The sequence below is a fragment of the Octodon degus genome, unplaced genomic scaffold, assembly GCF_000260255.1.
Source record: "Octodon degus isolate 3935 unplaced genomic scaffold, OctDeg1.0 scaffold00086, whole genome shotgun sequence".
Classification (NCBI taxonomy): Eukaryota; Metazoa; Chordata; class Mammalia; order Rodentia; family Octodontidae; genus Octodon; species Octodon degus.
This window is the reverse complement of record NW_004524662.1, coordinates 2640240-2666420: the sequence shown is the minus strand read 5'-3', so window position 1 is coordinate 2666420 and position 26181 is coordinate 2640240. Positions and strand designations below refer to the sequence as shown.

At 38.5% G+C, this 26181-nt stretch overlaps 1 protein-coding gene across 2 annotated transcripts in view; it reads right to left on the bottom strand.

Annotated features, from left to right (window-relative positions):
* The window catches only part of Slc25a21 (solute carrier family 25 member 21), a 560147-nt gene that overhangs the window by 12698 nt on the left and 521268 nt on the right, over positions 1-26181 (bottom strand). For both annotated transcript variants that reach the window (XM_023721861.1, XM_004637068.2), the window contains one exon: positions 12619-12783. In XM_023721861.1, the coding sequence (XP_023577629.1) occupies positions 12619-12783 (165 nt within the window). The remainder of the gene's footprint in view (positions 1-12618; positions 12784-26181) is intronic.

The following is a 26181-nucleotide window of genomic DNA, read 5'->3' as shown; positions in this document are numbered from 1 at the left end:
TTTTTTTTTTTTCTGTATATAGTAGAGGGTCTACAGGGTCTACAGGGTCTCACTATGTAGATCGGACTCATAGTGATTTTCCTATTTTCAGCCTCCCAGGTGTTGGATTATAGGCATGCATGACCACACCCAATCTCAATCGCCTTCTCAGTGCACCTCATGGGAGGGGCCAGAATGGCACACCAGGGATAGAACCCCGGCCGCTGCACTCAGTCGCTTTAGTCTGCTGAGCTATCAGGCCAGCCTTTTTTTTTTTTTTTTTTTTTTCTTTTTTCTGAAACATTAAAATGAACACTGCATGTATTAATTTTATTCTGTGATAGCAATCTGTAATACACATTGTTTTCTGTGTCACTAGAAGTTATACTTAGTGCTGCATGCACACTGGGCAGGCACTCTACTGTTGGGCTACATCTTCAGCCCTTTTTTTTTTCTTTATTTGGCAGAACCAGGGATTGAACTCAGGCCCTTGCACTTGCCAGGGAAGCGCTTATTCTACTAAGCCATCTCCCTGGTCCCACTTCAGCCCTTTCTAAGTTGTATTTTGAGCCAGGCCCTTGCTAAGTTGTCCAGGTGTCCTGAAATTTGCATTTCTTCTTCCTCAGCCTCCTGAGTAGCTAGGATTACAGGTATGTGCCAATGTGCCTAGCTTTTTGGGTACATTTTGATCAATTAATTCCCTTGTAGACACTTTAAGCTTAAAGTTAAGATTTTATTTACAAATTTAAACAAAAACCCGAGATAGAAGGGATAACTTGTCAAAGGAATGTAGCTAAACAGTAAGTACTAGCAGAAGTGAGAATTAGCACCATGTCATCTGCCTGGCCTTCTCTGGCTGTTTCTGTCACTCTTCCATCTTTGTGTGAGCGCAGAGCTAAGGAGACATGTTCACCAGACTTTCTTCAGAGAAATGGATGAGTTTCCTTGACAGAATATATTATTCAAAGACTCCATGGTTTAGCAAGAGACACTGATAAGAGATCCCAACATGTTGGCAGCTATGGTGCTCAATAGCATTTGAAAATTCTCCAAAAGGCACCAAGTCGAAGGTATGATCTTGGACTCAAACCAGTTAACACTCAACATAGTACATATTTGTAACTAATTTAACCATCAAAGCCAAACCATGTGGACAATGAATAAAGACAGCATTAACAACGTAAGGGAAAAGCACTTGAAGAGCTCCTATGTACAGAGAATGAATACGCCTCCCTTTTTACCTTCCTTGGCCAGGGCTCTGATGCCCTGCCAATGGCTAGCCAGCTGGCTCCTAGCTTGATAAACAGAGGACCACTGCCCATCTCACAGGCCTTTGTGATTAGGGTCTGGCATCTTTAGGAAGACATTCCACACAGAGAAGTGCCAGAAGGAGGGCGTTCTGGAGGATGGGGGAGCAGGATTTGTTAGCTCGTGAGGCCTAGGAGTGGTGAGGGAGACTGGGCAGGAAGCCTGCTGCTCTACAAAAGGCAAAGTTGAGCAGAGTACACTGAGGGGGCTCTTCATTGAAGAGAAGTCAGACTCAATATGTGTATTCAAGCCTCATCTAAGAATCTTCTCTCTTTGTGTCAGCCCAATTTTCTTCTCTTTCCTCCCTAGAATTGAGTCATCCTTTAATTTTCTTGGTACCACATCAAGTAGGGTAGTCTTACAAGGACTTATGATTTTGGGAGGTATCAAAAGTATTTCTTTGTAGAACTCCATTGTAGACTTCATTCACTCCCTACCCCCTATAGCACAGCAGTATCCATAGCTAATGTGGTGTGTGTGTGTGTGTGTGTGTGCGTGTGTGTGTATGTGTGTGTGTGTGTGTGACCCTGGCCCTTCATTTCCTCAAGGCTGCAAGCAGTATGCATTACCAACAGGTTAACAACCTATCCCTCCATGACACAACTGCAGAAAATCTACTCTAGTCATAAATTTTATAAAGTTTCATTTTCTTCTGAATCACTATATATCTTGATTTTGGAATGTTATGTGGATTAGTGGGACATTGATTTAATAAGACACTAAATGGAGGGTGGGTAAGAGTAGAGCTGGAGGCATATCTGGATGTCTCAACTGGATATTCATGATGGTTCTTCTGTGAGAAATGTGTCCACAGGGCCACCTGAAGAGGGGCCAAATGGACCCACATGAAGATGTGGCAGGCCTGCTTATGGGATCTGCTGGTGGCCCAGGTTGGGAGGAAAAGCTGAAATGACAGAGGGAGGAGACAGCACTAAAATAATCATCACGGGCTTTTGCACTGCACCAAGCCCTCAAGATTACACTTAAGCAGAGTTAATGTAAAATTCTTAATTTAGGTAAATGCGTATGTCTAAGATGAGGGTGACTTGACTGTAGTCCACATAATCCAGGGTTTTAAACTGACCATAAAGATTTAAACATGTTGATGTTTTGAAGTAGCCACATACACCCTTCCTTCTCTTTTCCATCCTTTTCCCCCAACAAATCCTCCAGCAATCCATCTCTGTATAGTCACTGGCTGCATTAAGAAAGATGTATGTTCAGATCACAGGAAAGTTGATCCTAGGGTACACTGAGTTTGTACAGTTCTGACAGTGACACTGACATATCTGATGTATGTGTGGTGGCAAGAAACAGACGACGCAGAGGACTGCATCACTAGATGGTGGATAAGGAGCTGTGGACACATTCTGAAGAAGGAAAGACTGTGATTGGAATCTGGCATCTTTAAGAAGACATTGTACTTGGAGACGTGCTGGAAAGAGGGGGGCTAAGGATAAATGAGGGGGCAGGATTTGTTAGAAAGGTTTGTGGAAGCACATATTCAAAGAGGTTATAGTACAAAAATTAAGAGAATGAGTTCTGGTGTCAGACTGCCTGAGGTCAAATCTCAGAGAGGAGTTAGTGGAGATGAGCACCGTCTCTTGGTAAGATTTCTTCAGAACTTCTAAAGGGAAAGGGCTGTGGCATGTCTTACTTGTCTGAAGGTGTATACTGAGCCAGGCATCACAGGTGTTGAATAAGTGCTCCAGCTGTCCTTTATAAAGACATCATAAACAAAGATTGAAGGTTTCAGGAGCCAATGACAAAAGACATACAGACACACACTGATTAAGCACCTGGTCACAGGCACAAGGCAAATAATAGCAGTCCGTCGTTGCCTTTCCCACAGCTGGCAGCCACGGCCATGAGATTGCTGTGGCAGGTTGTAGTCGTAGTTTCCTCTGGTAACTGAAGAAGGCTGCAGCACAGTAAGAGGCCTTCTGCTTCCCTTCTTTCTTTTCTTAGAGAAGACATTTATATTTTAGATAGTGTTAGTTTTAATGCGTCCCAGTCAGCTAGGCATAGAGACGGCTCTTGGCATATACTTTTCATTCTTTCTAATCTTGGCTCTTTTTCATTGTTTTGTTCATAAACTTTGAAAAAAGCATTTTCCTCCCTGATGTCATGGTAGCATGCTGTTTTTTCCTCAGTAAAAATGTCTGCTAATGAAGCTTAATTAAAAAGTACAGTTGTTTCCATTTTACAGCTATCAGAAGGATCTATTATAGTGTTTGCTTTTTCTTCATGTGAGATAATTTGGGGAAATGCTAGCTCCTCACTCTACAAAAGGTCACTAAGCTAAAATGAGATGGTTTAATTGATAAGCATTCTTTAAGGAATGTGGAGTATTCCCAAGATCCTATCCTTGCAGGGCTCTGGGCTTTGGAACGAAATCAAAGTCTTGTGAAAAGCTCCACATTTAAATGTAGCCATTCAGAAAATAGCCATGAAAATTCCCCCTTTTCCCCTAAGCTATCTGTTTTTTAAAGTGTTGTAAAATGTGAAATAATTTTTAAGGTCTTAGCCACTTAGCTCAAGTGATAAAATATATAAAATGAGCATGAGAGCACAAACTTGAGTGTTTCATGCTCATTTTGTGCATATATGACATACTATGCAAGTATATGAAGCCAAACATGCCCATGATTAATGATACTCTCTGAGTGGTAAATGGGTCTATGAGTACTGTTGTGCAAAAGAAGGAAGGTGTTTACATATTTCTTTGGGAAGCCAGTGGACTCTCTGTTTTGGTGTGCTGTATCTGTTCCTTGCCTCAATAAAGTCACTGACTCCAAGGAAAACTAACAACCAGGTTCCAAAAACAAAATTCCAAAGGTTGAAAAATCAAGACAAGAGCACACTGAGAGGCTTTGATGTGGAGATGGGCAGATGGTCAAGGAGAAGCCTTTGAATGAAAGCTATTTCATGATATCCTACCCCTCAGCTTCTATACCGGAAACTTTCCCATGCCCATTTAGTTCCACTTATGTAATATGTTTGTTCGACATACCCCACAGTAAAATCATTTAAGGGGGGCAAACTGCCTTCCAATTACACATCTAAAATATTCTGGCCCAGGTAAACTCTGCAGCTTCCTCTTCTTCCTACCCTTGCTTCTGGCTTTCTATGTGCCAGCTACCCTCATTCTTTGTCTTCTCTCAGCTTCCTGAGTCTCCTGCTTCCAGGCAGACACACATCCTATCCTCTCTGTGTAGTTCACCCTCCCTGTTCTCCTTGGCTGGTGATCCTCACCCTTGAGCCTCCGTCTTCCCAGTTTCTGGAAGAGGCCTTTCCTACATGCTTACCCTGCTGCACCGTGCATCTAGATCAGGATCCTTTGTGAGCAGTTCTCACATCCTGACAGTTGTCTTCGAAGCATCACAAGTGGGACGATTCAGTTCTCCATGCACACATGTGATTTATTATCAGTTTCCCTCACTAGACTGGAATCCTCATTAAGGCAGAAGTGACACTGATTCTTAGTAAAATGGGGCCCAGCATATGGCAGATGTGCCCTGAATACTCTTGGAATGTGTGAATTGAATGGGCCCGCTCAGAATCTAAAGCTCCTTGTACCTCATTTCCATCCACGTGGGTGGTGCCTGACTGGAAAGTTTTGCCTGAAGTTTATTTAAGAAAGTGTCTGCCCCCCTACCCCCCTTCTCTCTGCCCTCTTCCATACCCCCTCTTCCCAGCACACATGCTCCAGGGAGTCTGTGTGCACACTGCCAATGAAAGATACTCTTTACCACAGAGTCTTGTCACATATCCTAGAATTTTATAGAAAATATATGCTTGTAGTTTTCTCTCAGTGGTTATGAGAAAGGAGAGTTGTTCTTAATGAAACTTTAATGCTCTTACCCTTCCCATTACCGGATGATTGGTAAGACTAATGATGGAGTAAGAGAGAATAAGAAAAATAAATGGTCATAAATTAAATCGTGTTATGATCTAATTCTGTGGAGAGTCTTCTTTTCCAAATACAAACAATTCTGTCTACGTTCTCCACTTGAACCCAAAGGTGCATTTTTCATCCAGCTCAATGCACACCTTAGGGAGAGACACAGGTCTCAGTCATGAAATGAATACATTTCCGTATTTCTTCTGACAAACTAACACACGTCTGGAGTCACCCTCAGACTTCCTAGAGAGTTTAAAATATCAGAAACCAGAAAAGAAAAGAAGACAAAAGAAAAGAGAAGAAAAGAAAGAATTCCATTGCTGAAAAGCAATCTTCTATGACTACACAGAAAAATAGAATACAATTTCTTTGACATAATGCTATCTGTAATAAAATGACCACAGGGACAGGTCTAAATGGCGTGTTAAGTAAGAAAGATTGAACATGTGAAAAATTGTTCTCTCTCAAAATATTTCTAAACCACACATGTAATTTATATCATGGCAAAATTCAACACAAAAACTCTATTGTTTTTGGCACAATATTCTGCAAACATCTTCAGTTAGAATCCAAACTAAAAGCATAGTTTAATCTTGTGGACAACCGTTAGTTTTAGATGCTGAATTAATTCTATTATTTTATTCACACAGAAATACACAAAAAGTAAATATGGAACTAGAAGACAAAGTTGTTTAAAACACGCGCTAATTTAAATCTTATGCTTATTTGCCATGACAACATCATCAATGATATGCTTCAAGTATCTCAATATGAAATGGAATGAAAGAAACTTTTTCCAATGAAAGCTTACTCCTACAGATATTTGAAAAAGATGTCGTGATCTAAGTCAATCAATATTTGTTTCCAGTGGGTTTTACTTTGAGACATGATGGCCTCTTTCTGAGGAGAGAAGGTCATTCTTTATCCTGACGTTCCACTCCATTTTCTACAAGATGTAAGTGAATCTGTCCATTAAATTTTGCAGTTGGTTAATACCTGAATCAGTTTTTTTTTTAATTGTAGGCTTTTATTCACCATTCAAAATGAACAGCTAGTTTCAAAAAATAAATGTTAAAGAATGTAACACAGGGTATCGTTTTCAAATTTGTAATGTCCAGTTTTTATAGGGTTGTATTTTTTGTGATGCTGTTTTTCTATGGCTTATAGAATAGGGATGTGAAAGAGAGGGAGGACGAGGCTCCAGTTCTCGATGAAGCAGAAGATTCTGCTTGCATGATCTACACACTCCAACTGACTTCACTTCTTTAAATTTTAGTGGTCACTTCTAAGGGATAATTTGCATGTGACAAAACACAAGGCAAAAATGAAGAGTTAGAGCATGACATCCTACGTCACGGGCTTCTAGGATCTGGCCTCTGGCTCTCCCCTCCTCTTAATGTTTGGTCCTGGATTAATGACTTCAGCAGCCTTCTGATCTCAGCCTTAACTTCCTCATCCAGAAACTTCAGTGACTATGATGAGGATCATACCAAATCATGAAGTTTATTACAGTTGTTTTAATAGTAAAGTGGTATAGAAGGCCAGGAAAGTGATAATTGAAAAAACGTACTTAAGAAACACCATCAATGTGGCAAGTTAGTGAAAAACTCAAGGAGTGGCTGTTCTCATTGCATCTCTGAAGATCCAGCTATAGAATTGGGGAAAATGTGAAAAAAGTGATCAGGTCATCTATTGTATGAAATTCAAATATGTTTCTAAATTCCTATTTTAAAATTAAGGCTAATCTCCTGCTCAATTCTCTCTCTCTCTCTCTTTCTCTCTCTCTCTCTCTGTCTCTCCGTCACTCTCTCTCTCTTTCTCTCTCTCTGTTCTTCCCCTTCCTCCTCTTTCTCTTTCCTTCCCTCCCTCTCTCCCCTACCAATGTCTACTCCAGAGATAATCAGTATGAACAGTTATTTTAAAATCAAATACTTTGAAGATGGAAAACATTGGAAGGCTCTTGTGGATTTAAAATTCAATTAAAGACTAGAATTATATACTGTCAGCAGGAGTTGGTGAAATCTCAAATTCCCCTGGAACAACAGAGTGACCATTGCTGGGTGGGGGAGCTGAAACAATAACCCTGTAAACAAGCTGTCCAAAGTGAAGGGCCAGAGACAGCCTACAGCAAAGATGGGATAACGCCTTCAAGGAACACCGCCTCCTCATCATGGTTTATAACAACTCGATGACGTTCTTCCACATGTTTTAATGATTATCATACCTTCTCCTTCACAAAGGATTGATTTATTATGGTTTAAATTTAAAGAATACTGGCTTCCCAGTTTTGAATCAGGCTTAGATTACAGAACACATAAAATCAATGACTTTGTTCTAGGCAAGAAAAACATAATGTTCATTTAAGTGCAAGAAGATTAGTTCTTGGGAAAAACTCTGCATGTATTTCTGAATACTAGCCACTTCCCCACCCACCACTGTCACCAGAACTACCACATTTAACACTTTTATGGTATCTTAACATTCACAAACTACTTCACATATTATTTATTTTAGTCCTCAAAACAACTTTGTCAAATAGAACGAATAAGCATAGCTTTTCAGTTTAGAAAATTGAAACCCTGCTGCTCAGAGCGGTGGAGGGATTGGGGAAAGGTCACTGAACCAGTAAGGAGCAGCCATTCTTCTCTCAACAGGACTGACTGATGGCTTCCCAGTCTCTCTCCATGTCACATCTCTCCTTTAAGCCCCAGAGTCCACATCAACCAAGTGCTCCAAATGCAAAGTCTCCGGGGTGAGCCTGTAGTGTTCTCCCATAGCCTCTTTCTCTCCGTGATCTTTCCCTTCCACATGGAACAATGTTTCTTATCTTCTCAGATGTGTAAACCAAAAATCTAGGCATCACCTCTATCCTTTCTGAATGTTGTCTCCACATGCATATATATTCTACCCACTTTCTATAGCTTCTATCTTCTGAGTATTTCTCTGATCTGCCCACTTCTTGGTCTCCACCATGAACACCATAGTCCAAGTTCCCATCTCTCATACTGACAGTATTTCTATATACACATTCTACCTTTCCTTCACCTCTCCCACTCCATCCATTCTCCATGTTGTAGCTACAGGGATCACATGATTCCTCTGCTTCATATCTTTGGTTGGCTTTACAGTTGATGGTTTGCCCCATCAAAACTCATGCTGAACTGGCATTGCCAAAGTAATTTTGAAAGATTGTGGCATCTTTGAGAGATGTTTGGGTCATGTGGACTCTGCACTCAGAAAATAATTAATATAGTCCTTGAGAGAGTAGGGTAGTGATTGTGAGAATGGGCTGTCATAGCGTCTGGGCTGTCACCCCTTTATTCCTTTACCTGTGTCACACATGCTTATTTGACCTAACACTTTTTTTCTGCCATGTTATGGTTCAGCATGAGTGCTCACTAGGTGTGATGATGCCTAATTTTCCCTGCTTCCAGCTGCGAATTAATAAACCTCTTTCCTTGATAAATGTCCTAGTCTTATTTTTAAAAATAATTTTATTGAGAAACAAATAGCAATGAGACAGTTTCAAAATGGATTAGTAGGACAGTTTCAATAATTAATACACTGCATATTGTTGTCTTAGTGGTTATTCACTGTACAAGATGCAGACATGATATCCTGTCCACAAATACTATTAGAACAAATCTTTCTATTCACTGAATTAAGAGAATGTAGCTGTATATCTATCCTAACTATTTTGAATATACAGATACAACATGGTCCTTCATTTGCATCCCCTTTTTTGTTTAGTTTTTGTCAGAGAAGGGTATTCTATTGTCATTTAAATATTATAGTGCAAGAATTCAGCAAAATATTCCAATGTAGTCCAGTAGTCCTTAATAGTAGTGGGTTTTCTGTAAGACTGGCAATGTCAGAAGTTGTTGACTTGAGCCTTTTACAGCTCAGCATATTAATATGGCTTTACTTTTTATACTTCGTTTTCATACTTTTCTGATGGATGGTTAAGACCAAGATAAAGCAAGACCTATATAACAAGAAATGTAGCTTTTGTATCTGATAAGGTCAGTCAAATACCCTCAGGGTTTATCCTGAAACCCTATACTGCAGTTTATAGATCCTTTGTCAGTGTCAGCCATTTGGATGAGTCACAGTCATTGCTTGACCAATTTGCTCTCCATGAAAGCCTGAGAGAATGTTTTCTTTCCATGTGATGTATCCTAGTCTTAGATACTCTCTAATAGCAACAGAAAATGACTAAGACATCATAGTGCTTTAGTCAAAGAATCCTTAGTGTGCTGCATAATGAGCACTGTACTTTGAGCCCTGGGTCTTCCTAGCCAGATTCTTTCCTTCAGCCCTTTGCTTTCACCTCATGGGCTGTTTTTATCTTATCCAAGCCATCCAGGTCTCCTCTCTGCTGAGAGCCTTCACACTGGATGCTCCCTCTGTCTGGACAGCTGCCACTCATCTGCTGTCACCTGCTTTAGCTCCAACATCACTGCCTCAGGGAAGTCTTCCCTGCTTGCCAGGTTTACACTGGGAACATGTCTCCTTTATTCCATGTAAGTACATATTTGTCTGTTTTCTCATTTTCAGCTGTTACTGCCAATGCCCTGCATACTCTGTGATAGCTTCTGATTGTTGCATCCACTGTTGTCAAGCACGGGGGCTGGTACTTGTTAGACATTTGGTAAATACGTGTTAGAGTCACATTCAGACTGCTGGCTCCAAATATGAAGTGCAGCACACCTAGTCCCAGTGAAGGGTGCCCAAGTGCCTAGCTCATTAAATGAAAAGAAATCAGGGGCTTGGGAGGCTCGGAAACTAAAGCTTAGAAATGAAATTCTGAGCCAACATGGTACATTTTAGCACTGTCAAAGGAAGTTTATGATTTAAAATCACTAATAGTCAACTATGTAGGAAGCAGTACTTTGGCCTTCACCACCAGTGTAAAACTAATGTACAGAAAGGATTACGGTGGGATTTATTCAACTTTCACTAAAATAACAAGAAGCCATATTTCATGAACTTCCCTATTATATAGCACTTTAGATAGAGGTGTGAGTGAGTGAGGTGTTCTAGTCATGCGCTCCCAGCTTGTTAAGAATGGGAGCACCATTTAAAATTAGTTTTATATCTGTAATGAGTTGGGAGACACCTTACTACTCCTTGAAATTTCAATTAATAAGGTAAGTACTTACTTTTTTATATAGTCTACATACAGTGCCAGATAACAGAAAATTCATTTGGCAAAATGCTGGTTGACACCTCTCTGAGTATAATCAGAGAAAAACTGGACAGACGTTAAATATAATGAGCAAAGCTCAGTTCTCTGCACATCTCGTCTGCCCCATTCTCCAGAGGTTTTCCTGTGCAGTGGGATCCCCTCTTCGCTGCTGAATTCCTTAGGATCTTGGCCACTGCCAGCAGATGTGTCTGTCTCCTCTGGCAGTCTGCTAAGGCAACTTGGGGAAACTTAGCTTGGCAATGTGGAAACCTCCATTTTTAGAATCATTTCCCCAAATAAACATTTCACTTTCTTAACATAAAGACCCTATTATGTTATATATAACCTGAAGTAATTCTCTTTCTTTGGAATTCTGCTTGATTATGGTCAGATTCAACTCTAGCCCAAAGGCCTTCACCATAGCTTCTCCCAGCTTCTTATAAAATACTATTGGGTAATTTAGGTTCTCTCTCAAATGACAACATATCTCTTCAGTACCTAATATAAAGCACAAAAACAAAAAACAAGCAAAAAGTCTCCCTATGTTACTTTCTCTTTTCTTTTCTTCATTTCTCCATTTCATTTAATATACATTTATTGAAGGTCTACTATGTGCCCGGCACTGTTTCAATCAATGGGATAAACAGTGAAACAAAGAACGCATAAAGTCACTGTTCTTCTGAAATTTGTCCTCACGTGTCCTTTATATGTGAAAATGGACAAAGGTAGGAAGTGGTACAGTGGTACAAGTGGAGGGAGAGTCATATATTTCAAAGGAAAGACATTTCTGAATTAAAATTTGTCCTTTGTTTGAAGTTTAGAGAAACCAGTTGTTCTTAAATAATGGTAATCTATTGCCCATAACAAGTCTGATGAGGATTTATTTTTAGAATACTGGTCCAAATTTTGAAAAGTCAAGCTTGAAAATCTGCATGGTAGTTTTCAGGCTGGCTTAGAAAAAATATCATTATTAACTAATTACTTCCGATGTGGTGTTTATCTAAATAGGGTGCTCCGTTTTCACTGTGTCTTTTTTTCCAGGCCTTTGTGGGAAGCCCCTTGAGAATAGGGCAATATATCAGTCATCTCAGGATATACAGGACTTTATGGAATGCCTCATATAGAAAGGTCAGTATCTAACAAAACATTTTATTGAAATAAAAATGTATGTTCAGATGATTATCAAGATTGGTCTTCATACTGGTAAGATAAATGAACTTCCACAGTTTCAGAAAACCATGGTATCTCCCAAAAGTAAAATAAATGACTAGATTTCTGGCTCTTTTTAATAATGCAGAATATTCATAACTTAAGTATAATGATTAATTGTAAAATGAAGCTTGTATTTGTGGGGTTTTGTAGCACTCAGCAATTAATTTTTTGTAAAACCATATGCAAAAAATACATTCACAAATATAGATAAAATATACAAACACATATTTACAGAAATGATTCATATAACCATTTCATTGTGTGTAATTCTCTTCTGTCCCAAGGTTTTGGGGAGCTAGAGAGAGGAAGGAATGGACACTTCCCCCCGGCTACACAAGCTACTGGTCTCAGAGTTTAAAATCCAAGGGGAGCTTCATGTGTGTGCAACTTCAAAGAGGGAAATCCTGTAACTCTATCAATTAAAAGCATAACCTATGCTACCTTTATATTGTAGAAGTTGAAAGTTCACTAGTACTGATAAGTTAATGTTAAAAAATTTGTAGTATCTATTGTCATTGTATTGTATCAAAAGCAAATGATCCTAAAAGAGTTGATTTAGTACTTAAATTACCTACCTGGATTTCAAACTTATGATCTAGGTAAATCTTAAAATTTTGGCTCATATTTTCCCCTAGGAGCTCATGATTAATTTAGAATATGAAAATTTCAGTTTCCTGAGAAAGTTATGTGATTAAGATAAAATTGAAGCAGTAATGCAGTGTATAGAAATTCCTATTAGCTACACATGTAAAGCATTCAGGAACAGTGGTACATTCTTCAAGCAGATGTACTTTATGTCAAACTTGGGTTCAACTCTCTGCTTTACTGTATACTAGAGATTCAGGGCAACATACTTGACCTTTCTAAGCTTCAGCTTCTGGTCTCAAAATAGCAAAAACAACACCCAATAAAAAAGGCTCATGTCAGGATCAAATCGAATAATAGATGTAAGTGCGCTGCACAGTGACTGGGGCATGATAAACACTACAAGTGAAGCTGTTTTTATTTTGATGCATGAAATAGTTACCTTATTGACAGGAATAATGTTTTTGACATTGAAGTAGAAGCCGAAATACACCATGTTGAAAACGCCATGACGTCCCAATGTTGCTGTAAATCCTTTGTTGAGGCCTCGCAGTCCCAAACCATCCTTCTTAATGATTTCTCTTGCATAAGTCAAAGTAGAGGGTTGCTGTGGGAGGGAAAACCAAAGCCAGAGAGCTAATCTTTAGAACTGTGAAATAGAATAAATTACAGTACAACTTCTTTTTAGGCCAGAATTAGTAACTGTGTTTTTCTCAAACATATTCACACCTAGATGTGTGCTTTTGAAAATCAGAAAATGCAAAAGCAAACAAAATTGCATGTATATCAACAGGCTTTATAGGAAAGATTGTTGGCAAGGATAAACATCTGTGGTGAAATTAGTGGAACTAACATCACGTGATAACTCTTACCACTTTCAATATGTAAATAATTGGATCCAATTCTGGATTATCTAGTCTAATTGAAGGGATTAATCATATAGATAAATTAGTAATCTATAGCTATGTATCATCAAAAAGGAATTCATAATTGGGTTCTGAATCAAGTATATTACCTTTCTAATTATGCTTTTCTAAAGTGAATAGCAAAATTAGTCTTGATTCCATTGCTTCAGTGGTGTAAGATGCTGGTAGGGTAGAAATCAGCCATGGATATCCAGAGGTACCGTCCTCAAGAAGGTGGGCAATCAGCATGTGTATCTCTCAATGTGATAAGTTACAAATTCATGGGTTGGGAGTACTAGGTTACTTGTAATTTATTCTTTTGCTATCCTCTGATTGATTACCAAAGGCTGACGCACCTTGGCTGCTAGAATCCAATCTGCTTCTACATTTGAAACCTGCTAAACATCTCACTGCAGCTTGCTCTGAGGTATATAATTTGCAGCAATATAATCACAGTCTTTCACATAGGTTAGCACTGACATGACATTTGTTTGATATTTTACGGGAGTAGGTTGCTGGAGTGGTCACAGAAATCTGCTGTGTTTCAGAAATAAAAGTGTTTTCTTGGGCCAGCCTGATAGCTCAGTGGACCAAAACGCCTGCTTAGGCAAAGCACAGTGCCCTGGGTTTGATCCCTAGCATGCTGTGTCAGCCCTGCCTCAAGGATGCACTGGGATGGCGATGGACACTGGGCATGGTGGTGTGCACCTGTAATCCCAGCACTCGGGAGGCTGAAAACGGGATCACAATGAGTCCAATCTGCATAGTGAGACCCTGTACGAAATACATAAAAAAGTGTTTTCTTATCATGTGTAATTAAGGTTACTTGGGCAAAACAGAAAGGAACAAATCCAATTAAGGCTTTGTATCCAAATTGCATTTATAGTTAATTAACATAATGTATTTAAATGAACTTATTTATACAGTAAAATCCTAGAGTTCTGCTGATAAATTTTGAAAATAGTAGTTACAGTTTTATACTCCATTTCATCTTTCCACCTAAGACGATTAATTATGTGTTATAGTAATCTTAAAGACAAATTTCTTTGCATATGAATATGCTGTGTAAGAATAGATCTCACAATGATAAAAGACATACAGGAAAACAGAAAGACTCTCAGAAGGTTACAGTTCTCTCTGCATTGGACAACATGGGACTTTTTGGTTTGTGTTTTGGCACCCTGACCAAATAATAGTAGAATTATTTATTTTGATTTTCACAAGAGATGAGGACAAATGGAGCAGAAGGTCACTTCTGTGTCAGTGCGGAGGGAATGATCTGGCCACTGTCGTCTGCTCTGAGCTGGCCTCCCTGGGGAGGGAGAACAGGGCTGAGGTAAAGCTGGCCAGGTGGCAAGTGCTGCACCCCTAACCTAAGCTTGCTTCCCATCTCGCTTACCCAAGGTCTTGAGAGCAGGTGCATCCAGGTGGGGCGGAAGCCATCAGGTTCTACCGCACAGTGGAAACAGTCTTTCATAAAAGTACAGGTAACAAGAGCTTTCCTAAAAAATGGCCTCAAAGCTGTTTCTACCATCTAAAAAACCCTACTTCCCTAAGCCATCAAAATGTTGTTCATCTTTTTCACTGTCTTGAAAGGAGGAGACTTTTACTTGATCTTGGTGAGGGCTGACAAACATACAAATGGAATATGTGGATCGTCTACTTCCTTTGGCCATGTGGGTACAGGAAAGCACAGCACATAGATTTTAAGCTGCTGCTGCCTTGACCTGGAACTCTAGCTGCCACAAATTTAGTAAATCAGAAGGTAACGCAGTAACCAAAAGTAGGCACTTAATGCCAAACAGTTCGAGGCTTGAGCCTCAGTAACGCCATCTGCTAACTTTGGCAATATTTTATCCTCTATGATATATCCTCACTTCCCTGACTTGTGGGTGTGGATAATAGTAGAATCTTTTTATAGTGTTATTGTGATGGTAAATAAGTGAATGAACTTAGTCCATTATAATCCTTCACTTATAATTAGGTGTTAATAACAGTAGTTGTGCTGATAATCATAAAAGTGGTTCTATTATTTTTTCCATAATTTTATTGAGAAACAAATAGCAATGAGACAGTTTCAAATCAAATTGGTAGGACAGTTTTAATAATTAACACATTGCATACTGTCTTCCTAGTGGTTATTTATTGTTCAAGATGCAGACATGATATCCTATTTACAAACACTATTAGAACAAATCCCTTTATTCATTGAATTAAGAGAATGTAGCTATATATCTATCCTAACCATTTTGAATATACAGATACAAAATGGTCATTCCTCTGTATCCCCCCTTTTTTTGTTTAGTTCCATCATTTAAATATTATAGGTGTATGAACTCAGCAAAATATTCCAAAAGAGTCCGGTAGCTCATAATAGTATTGGGTCTTCCACATGACTGGCAATGCCGGAAGTTGTTGACCTGAGTCCCCAGCAGCTCAACATAACAACATAGCTTTATTTCTTATACGTCGTTTTTATACTTTTCTGCTGGATAGTTAAGACCAAGATAAAACAAGACCTGTGTAACAAGAATTGTAGCTTTTTTTTTTCTTTCTTTTTTTTTTGGAACTGGGGATTGAACTCAGATCCTTGCATTTATGTCAAGCGCTTATCCTACTGAGCCATCTCCCAGGCCAAGAATTGTAGCTTTTGTATCTGATAAGGTCAGTTAAATTCCCTCAGGATTCATCCTGAGACCCTGTACTGCAGTTTGTAGATCGTTTGTCAGTGTCAGCCATGTGGATGAGTCACGGCCATTGCTTGACCAATTTGCTCTCTGTGATAGCCTGAAAGTGGTTCTATTAATAACAGGTAATTTTCCCTTCCTTCCTTCTTCCTCTCTACCTCCCTCCCTTCTGTCTTTCCTTCCTTCCTTCCTTCCTTCCTTCCTTCCTTCCTTCCTTCCTTCCTTCCTCATACCCCTCATTCCTTTTCCTTACCCTTTTTCTTTGTGTGGGGCTAGAGATTGAGTCAGGGCCTTTGCACTGAGCTATCTATATTCCTGGTCCTTTAAATTTTTGTGGTTTTTTGAAAATTTTGAGCCAGGGTTTCACTAAGCTGCAAAGTTTCCCAGGATGGTTTTTTTTTTTTAACTTGTAGTCCTCCTGCCCTTGGGGGTAATTTTTTTTTTCTTGTTTTTTAGTTGAAGGCACTGACAAAACATGGAAGGTAATTCGAGGGTGAGAAAAAGATATGCTTAATTAATTTTTTTTCTTCTGACCATCTTCTTTCCTTCCCCAGTGCTCTGGATCCTTGTGATGAAGTTTATCAGAAATGCATGCAGAAGGTAACATAGCAGATCTAAGATTAAGCAGAACCCAAATCCTGGCTGGAGAGTTTCCATGCACATATCTCACTCCAGAAGCACGCCTCTCTACAGCAACTGGCGGGTCCTGTAAATCGGCCTCTTCCCCATCGCTCAAAGTCAGCATCATTGGTGAGAACTCCACATTTGGCAAGCGCATAGACTACAGAAGCAGTGGCAGGCGCGCAAGCTGGACCTCTGTCTCCACCGCACATTACAGCCCATGGCACACTTTCCTGTATGTTATTAGGTACCCGGAACACAGGAAGTGCTCTTAAATGTTACCCCTATCACAGATGCTCGGGACTTTATGTATTTTGGGTTATTTAACCTTCCTCACAAGTGTGTGAGACAGATATTAGTAATACCCTCATTTTTTTTATTAATTTTATTGAGAAACAAATAGCAATGGGATAGATTCAAAACAGGCTAGTAGGACAGCTACAATAATGAATACATTGCATATTGTTGTCTTTGTAGTAGCTATTCATAGTACAAGATGCAGACATGATATCCTGTGCAAACACTATTAGTACAAATATTTCTATTCATTGAATTAAGAGAAAGTAGCTGTATATCTATCCTAATATATATATATCACTACAAAAATATCCTTCATTTATATCCCCCTTTTTTGTTTACTTTTGTCAGAGATGGGTATTCCATTGCCATTTAAGTATTGTAAGTGTGTGAATTCAGAAAAATAATCCAATATAGTCCAGTAGTCCATAACAGTAGTGGGTTATCCATAGGACTGGCAATGTCAGAAGTTGTTGACTTGAGCCTTGTGCAGCTCAGCATATTAATATGGCTTTACTTTTTATACCTTATTTTTATACTTTTGTGCGGGATGGTTAAGACCAAGATAAAGAAAGACCTGTATAACAAGAAATGAGCATTACCCTCATTTGATAGATGACTAGAAATCAAGTTACTCACCTAAGACCAGAGTAAGGGGCAGCCCAAGTGAGGCTCAGGGCTCCAAATCTGTGCCTTCATTCATTTCCTGGTTCCTCCATCCTAACCTAGCTAATTGCTTCTTTCAACAACCCTGTCAGGTGAGCTGCAGGTACTTCATATTCCGTATATTTTTACAATAAGGAAACTGAGGAGAATGAAGTAATGTCCAGGTAAAGTGCTGCTGATAAATGGCTTAACTGGAATTCAGCTTCCAATTCAGTGCTGTTCTTACACACGGGTGGAAAGATTTTCAGAGTTTGGTAAACCATCTGATACAGGTAATAGACATACAATAGTGCAAATACACTCTTCTGGAAAGTAGGGGCTTGGGATAAAGAAAAAACTGCAGTACCAATGCCTGTAAAACTCAGAGGTAAAAGTATGGTACTGAGGTTTTTTGCTTCATTCAGGGATGTGTATCACACATGTGTAAGCAAATATTCAATTAGAAAGGCAAAATGTGACTTCCACAAGGATGCTTTAATAGGAAAATATAGCATCATTTTGACTAGATCTCTATAAACACAAGGAATTTTACTAAACTTATTTGATTACTGGGCTTCCATTTCAAAACAAAATGGTGAATGATTAGCAACACCAGCCAAATGATTCCGATACTATCTAACCTGGCAGGTCACCTGTCAGGTCACGTTCCTTGTCTTGTTTAGATTCATCCTGGTTTTCATATCTCATTAGCAAATGGGGGCCAAATTTTATCCTTACTTTCTCAGATGTGCTTTTCGCTGGCTGCACCAGAGCGATATTAGATGTAGCTAGTATTATGGCATCACCCTGCTCAAAACATAGGCTCATAGAAATCCTCAGCTCACTATGCCTTCCAGAAGAATTTGCATTCGAAGTAACTCAGAGTCATAACTTGAATTTTAGATATGCCACTGTTAATGTTAGAAACCCCAGTTCTTCTATGCATTACTGGGTGCTTATAGGTGCCATGTGTTGGGCTGCATGTTTAGTAGAGTGCTTTGCTTATATACTACAAACATATTTTTATTAGGTTTTATTGGAAAGGATATTCTGATGGTTTTAACATCAAACAATGACAGTACTCCACCATGGTTATGGGATTAATCTTCTGTTTAAAATGTCCTTATGAGGTTTAATAGAATTAATCTGAAGATAAATAACCCAAACACAAAAAGGAAAATATTGCAGGACCTCATTTATATGTGAAATTAAAAAAGAAAAGAGAGAGAAAGAAAGAGAGATATGAAAATTAAAAACAAGTGAATATACAAAGGCAGAATAGAAGTAGGAAATGGACATAGGTGGGTCAAAGGATGCAAAATAGTACATATGTAGTAAGAATGTTTTAGAGATATAATGTCCAATATGAGTAACATAGTTAATAAAATTGTGTTCTTTTTTAAATTTTATTTATTTGTGTGTGCGTGTGTGTGCGTGCGTGTGTGTGTGTGTGTGTGTGTGTGTGTGTGTGTGTGGCCAGCTCAGCCCACCTGGGGGCGGGGCTGGCTGGCATGTGGTGCTGGGGGATTGAACTGTGGTCCCTGTGCTTTGCCAAGCTTGTTCTAAGTAGGTGCTTTAGACCACTGAGCCATCTCACCAGCCCTAAAATTGTGTTCTATTAGGATTTTTGTTTTGCTTTGTTTTTTGGCAGAACTGGGGATTGAACTCAGGCCTTTGTGCTTGTCAGGCAAGTGCTTATTCTGCTGAGCTATCTCCCCAGCCCTGTATTAGGATTTTTGCTGAGTAAGATTTTAGTTGTTCTTGTCACACTTATAACTGCACAAAATAATAGGTATGTTAGTCTGGTTCACTGTGGTAATCATATACAAATTCTATGTAATTCATAACATCATATTGTAAGTTTCAAATACACATAACAAAACTTTCATAAAACAAATTTAAAAAGATAAGAAAAAGCAAAGGAAACTAGAAGAGATAAAAGAGCCCTTGCCCTGCAGTATCCTGGGGAACTGATTCCTTGCTACTTGAAACCCCCTTACCACCAAGAAGCACCTGAGATGGTGATGACAATTTAATTTTTTTCCCTCAAGTTCTTCCATCCAACTAAGGACTACGGCTATTGCTGATCAGTTTGTGAGCTCACAGATGGAGGTTTTAGGCAGCAGGCCTTGTTCCCTGGGTAAACATATCAAAGTTTGGTCAGTGGATGCAGGTAAGGTATGACCATGGTTTCCCTCCGTCACTGCAGCCAAAGAAGAACTGTAGACACAACATACAGAATAGCAGCATATTCTGCATATGCTCCTTCAGTTGCTCCCAGCCATAAGGTGAGCTCTGTTGCATTCTGAGCCTAGGCAATAAGGGTGTTGTTCTGGATTTTGTCATGTATTTGGAAAGAAAATCAGATGAGTTCTTCACACATGGATCAAGTGCACATATCTTATCTTAACCTTTGAGAAATACTGTTTGGTGAAAAAAGAGACCCTGTTGTCACATACAGGCAGGAAAATATGCTGGATCTTTAGGAGATAAAAGAATGCCTATATTTTTCATTATTCAAATGAGGTCTTGAGGCATTTTCATAAATTTGAAAAAAAGAAAAACTTCCATTTACATGAGAAAAAATGTAAATGAAAGAAGAGGAATCAGGCCTAGAAATCTGTATTTATACATTTGTTTTGTTGGTTAAGAGATGTCACTAATTAATCAGTAGAGTTTATAGGGCATCATTCTAATCCATCATTAGTTTATAGTGCATCATTATTCTAATTCAACATTAGAGTTTATAGAGCATCATTTCACTAATTAATCACTAGAGCTATAGGGCATTGTTCCACTAATTCATCATTAAGAGTAACAGGATATGACTATAAACAAAAAGATACCCTACATATTAGTATAATCTATCTTAAGTTTACTGTGGATGAACAGGTTTATTTTTAAACAATTTTTGAGTGAAGAATACTTTGCTGCCAATGAACTCTTGTAAATGTTGAGCTATGAAGCTATATTAACCCAAGTTTCTGCCCAGCAGTCACTCCTGGGTGGGCAGAGGAGGGGGAATGTGGCACACTTGTCCCTGTGCTTTTGGCAGAGCAGGAAGGAAGACAATAGTGCTGTAGCCACCAGAGCTGCTGTTCTCTTAGGTGTCTTCCTGGAAGAGTTATTACAGACATAACATTATAGAGATATATGCATAACCATCTCAAAGTCATGAAACTTATCATAGCTAACCTTTGGAAGTGGCTTTTTGTTTTTTTTTTTTTTTGGAAGTGGCTTATATGAATAGGTAGAGAGAATGTGTATTAGTATACAATGGAGTTCTATTCTGCTATAAAGGAGAATAAATCAGAGGCATTTGTGAGAAATTTCAAGATGCACATTGAGGCCATAACATTCAGTGAAATAAATCAGACACACAAGCCTAAATATTACCTGATTTCTCTCATATGAGAAAACAAATTATAAATAAATTAAAAAGCCAAATAAAAGATAGGCCTTTTGCAAATGAGGAGGAGGCCAAGAGATGGAGGTCAGGAGAAAGAAGGCATAAAAGGAATTAAGATGTGTTAAGTACACATATGCACTCTCACAATGAAGGTAATCATGCACTGCGAACATATACTAACAAAAATAAAGACTATACGAAGGGAAAGCAGGTTGGTGAGATAGCTCAGCAGACTGATGTGCCTGGTTAGGCAAGCTTAGGCAAGTGTCAGGGACCGCAGTACAATCCTGGGCAACACATGCCATGCCAGCCCTGCCTCCAGGGCCAGCTGAGCTGGCAAATAAATAAATAAATAAATAAATAAATAAATAAATAAAATTTTTAAAAAGGGGAGGAAAGAATCTTCACTTCTTGGCTCTAGAAACAATTCTTTGGATTTTCCCCTTGAGTTTCTTTTTTATATTGCATTTATTAGAGTCTTTCTTTCTTTCTTTCTTTCTTTCTTTCTTTCTTTCTTTCTTTCTTTCTTTCTCTTTCTTTCTTTCTTTTTGTGGTACTGGGGATTGAACTCAGGACCTTGTGCTTGCCCGGCAAACACTTACTCTACTGAGCTATCTCCCGTATATTTTAAATATATATAATGATTGCATTCATTATAGGAAATTTGTATTCATACATGGTATAACTTGATCCTTTTTTCCCCTATTGCCCTACACTCCCTTCAACCCTTCTCCTCCTCCCTATTTATAAAAGCTTTGTTTCCTTTTTCCATTCTTTTCTCATCACTTTTCTTTTCCCTTAATTCCCCTAGTTCCCCTTCATTTGAACATTTTCTTCTTATTTCAAAATATCTAATACACATTTTTGTTCTTATTTACACTTTTAATTTTTTTATACCAGAGAAACAATCCAGTATTTACATATGTGTGTCAGATTTATTTCATTTAAGAGTATGGGCTCAAGGTGCATCTATTTACCTAGAAATGTCTCAGGCTTATCCTTGTTATAGCAGAGTAACACTCCCTTGTATAAAAAGACCACATCTTATTTATTCAATCATCAGTTAATGGACATTTGGGTCATTTCCAAGATTTACTATTGCAAACTGTGTCGCTATAGACGTGTGTGTATATATCACAGTGGTATGATGCTTTGAATTCTTTTGGGAAGATACCAAGAAAAGGAATACTTGGGTTAAATGGAACCTCTAGTCCTAGTTTTTTGAGGAATCTCCATACTAGTTTCCACTGTAGTTGTACAAGTCTATATTCTCACCAATGGTGGAAAAGGGCTCTTTTCCCTACAGCCCCTTCAGCATTTGTTGTTGGTTGATTTCCTGGTAATTTCTTTCTGGAGTGAGGTGGAATCTCATTGTTGTTTTAATTTGAATCTCTTTAATGACCAATGATGCTGACCATTTTCTCATATATTCATTTGCCATTTCTATTTCTTCATCTGAGAAGTGTCTATTCATGCCAGATGCTCATTTTTGGATTTATTCTTTGAATTTGTGAGTGGGGTCCTGATTTTTTTTGAGTTCTTTATATATTCTAAATAGTAGTCCTTCATCTGAAGATAAGCTGGCAATTTTTTCCACACTGTGGGCTGTCCATTCTGTTGGTGGTTTATCTTGCTGTGCAAAAGGTTTTAGTAGGAAGAGATCCAAGTTGTTGATTCTGTGTAATAGTTCTCTTGTGGTCTGAATTTTATTTATAAAGTCTTTGCCTACACCAGTGTCTTTAAGAGTTCTACTTATTCTATCTTCTAGAAGAAGATTTAGTGTTTCTGTTCTATGTAGTAGCCTGTTTTTGGCAGAACTTGGGATTGAACTCAGGCCCTTGTGCTTGCCAGGCAAGCACTTATTCTACTGAGCGATCTCCCTGGCCCTCTGTTTTATTATTTAGAACTTTTTATCCATTTTGACTTTAGTATATGGTGAAAGATATGGTGTAGTTTTAATCTTGGGCATGTGGAAAGCCAGTTTTTGCAGTGTCATTTATACAATGGCTGCCTTTCTTCTAGTGAAGGTGTTTGACACTTTGTTAATGATAAGGTAGCTATATATGTCTGGAGTTGTTTCTGCATCTTCAGTGTGTTCCACTGCAGCCAGGTCTGTTTTTTTTTTTTTTTTCTTTTTTAAATAATGGTAGCTTTGTATAATCAGGGGTTGAAGTTAGGTTTGTGATGCCCCCTACGTTCCCTTAGATGCTCAGGATTGTCTTTGACAGTCTAGGTCTCTTCTGTTTCCAAGTGAATTTTAGGATTGTATTCTCTAATTGTGTGAGATATGCTGTTGGAATTTTTTAGTGAGACTACATTATATTTGTATAGCAATTTTGGAAGTATGTCTGTTTTCACTGTATTAGCTCTTCCTATGCATAAGGAAATGATACCTTTCTATTTTCTATTTTTTCACTGTTTTAGGAGTATTTTTTTAAATAATTTTATTGAGAAACAAATATCAATGAGATAGTTTCACAACCGATTACTGGCACATTTTCAATAATTAATACATTGCATATTGTTGTCTTAGTGGTTACTCATTGTGCAAGATACAAACAGGATATCCTGTCTCAAACACCATTATAACAAATCTCTGTATTCGCTGAATTAAGAGAATGGAGCTGTATTTCTATACTAACTATTTTGAGTATACAGATACAGAAGGGTCATTCATTTCTTTCTTTCTTTCTTTCTTTCTTTCTTTCTTTCTTTCTTTCTTTCTGTGTGTGGCCAGCTCAGCCCACCAGGGGGCAGGGTTGGCTGGCATGTGGTGCTGGGGGATTGAACCGTGGTCCCTGTGATTTGCTAAGCTTATTCTAAGTAGGTGCTTTAGACCACTGAGCCATCTCACCAGCCCCAGGGGTCATTCATTTCTATCCCACTTTTTTGGTTAGTTTTGTCAGAGATGGGCTTTCCACTGTCATTTAAATATTGTAGGTGCTTGAATTCAGCAGAATCTTCTAATATAGTTCAGTAGTCCATAATAGTAGTGGGTTTTTTGTAAGACTGGCAACGTCAGAAGTTGTTGACTTGAACTTTTTACAGCTCAGCATATTAATATGGCTTTACTTTTTATACTTTGTTTTCATACTTTTCTGCTGGATGGTTAAGACCAAGATAAAGCAAGACATACATTATAAGAAATGTAACTTTTGTATCTGATAAGGTCAGTCAAATCTCCTCAGGATTTAACCTGAAACCCTATACTGCAGTTTGTAGACCCTTTGTCAGTGTCAGCCATGTGGATGAGTCATGGCCATTGCTTGACCCATTTGCTCTCTGTGAAGGCCTGAGAGAATGTTTTCTCTCCATGTGACTCTCCTTAGGCACACTCTATATCATCTATCACATTCCTCTGTGGCCCCATAATCTCCTTGGTCAGAAAATTTGGGACACAACTGAGTTACATGATGTTATAGTATAGGCTCTCCTATGTCCTGAGTCCTCACTGACCTTGAAAGACTAGGGTCAAAATGTTGGCTGTCCTTGCAGCCCTTCTTTTTCTCTGATTTTTGGTCAGCAAACTTAGGTTGTTAACCCTCCAGAAGAGAATCTTATTATTACCCTACAACATATGCAGCTGGGTTTAACCTAACTATCTGTCTGAATATCAAACATTTTAGGCATCACATGGAACAGCTATTTTCCATCAAGTATTGATATGTTAAACTCTAAGTGCCTGTAGAATATGAAGACAAAAACGAGAAAAATAAGAAAATGAATTAAAAATTACATAATTTTACACAGAAATTAAGAAATCTAAGCATATACAGCACTGTAGCAGGACAGTCCTGTGACTTTTTTTTCCTGTCTCTTGTTTTCATTTATTGCCCTTTTTTTTTCCTATATCCTCTTCAATGTCCTTTTTCAAAGTATTGTAGGTTTCAATATATAAGGCCTTTACCTCTTTCATTAGCTTGATTCCTAGGTATTTCTTTCTTTCTTTTAGATGCCATTGTGAAAGGTGTTGTTTCCCTAATTTCTCTCTCAGTGAGTTTGTTATTTATGAGAATAACAGGGTCTTACTCTATAGTTCAGGCATCCAGAACTCACTATGTAGCCCAAGCTGACATCAAACTCATGGTAATCCTCCTGTCTCAGCCCCTTGAGTACTGGAATTATAGGTGTGTACCATGATACTCTGTTCTTCTTGAGTTTCTTAATTAACCGGGCTTTTTTTTTTTTGTGATTGTTGTTATCTTAATGAAAGTAATATGGCTAGGTGAGACTGCCTGGGGCCTGCTGGATCTTCATTCCACCCAGAGCCCAGACCTGCATGAGAGTAGAACTTCCTCCATCAGTCACGCCCAGTGTGGAACCTTGCAGCAGAACTCCCTGCAGAGAGGCTAGAGGCAAGACCCACTCAGCTGATCCAGGAGCAGAGCATCTTGCCAGAGTGCCACAGAGGGTTCATGTCCAAGAGCTGCAACAGGAAGAAGTGGAGCACAACAGCCAGACCCAAGCCACACCCACCTGGATGAGTTGGAACTTGGTAGATCTGGATGTGGTGCTAAGATAATAGCTCTATCTAAGCTGTACACCAAAGGTCAGAAGACAGTGCTATACAAAATGACAAAGAGAAAAAGCAAAATGCATTCCCAGGCCCTGAGTCCACCCAGAACAAATGCAGGAGACAATAACATAGAAGAAATTAGAATTCATACACCTGAAATCTCTGAAATAATAGTGGCTGAAGTAAAGAAACAACTGAAGAAAAGTATAGAAGAAATCACATCAGAAATAATTTCTGAAGTAAAAAAAGAAATAACTATAATGAAAGAAGTATTAAGTGCTTATAAAGAAGACACTCGGGGGCCAGAGAGATGGCTCAGTGGAATAAGCACTTCCCTGGCAAGTGCAAAGAGCTTGAGTTCAATCCTTGGTTCCGCAGGAAAAAAAAAAAAAAGAAGACACTGACAAAAAAAATACAGGAGAATAGAAAAATGACAGAATCCTTGAATGAGAGATATAGGAAAGAAACAGAATGCAGGAAACAGATTCAAAGTACTATACAGGAAATTAAAACCTCTATCACAAGCTGACAAAATTGTTTGAATGAAAGTGAAAATAGACTTTCAGATCTTGAAGACACCGTTGCAGCTAGTGATAAGGCAAGAAAGATCTCTTAAAAACAAGTAAGATGCAGGAAAAAATAATTCAACATCTGCAATATGATGCAAAGATGAACAATGTAAGACTAATAGGCATTAATGAGAAAGAAGGAGTCAATACAAATGATATGAAAAGAATATGGACAGAAGTAATAGCAGAAAGCTTCCTAAATGTGGGGAAACAACCTGACATTCAGGTGACTGAAATGTATAGAACTCCAAATAACATCAACCCAATTAAAAACACACCCAGACATAATATTCAAGATCTGAGAAATTCAGCACAGGAACAGTATACTAAAAGCTGTTAAGAAAAGAGACAGATCA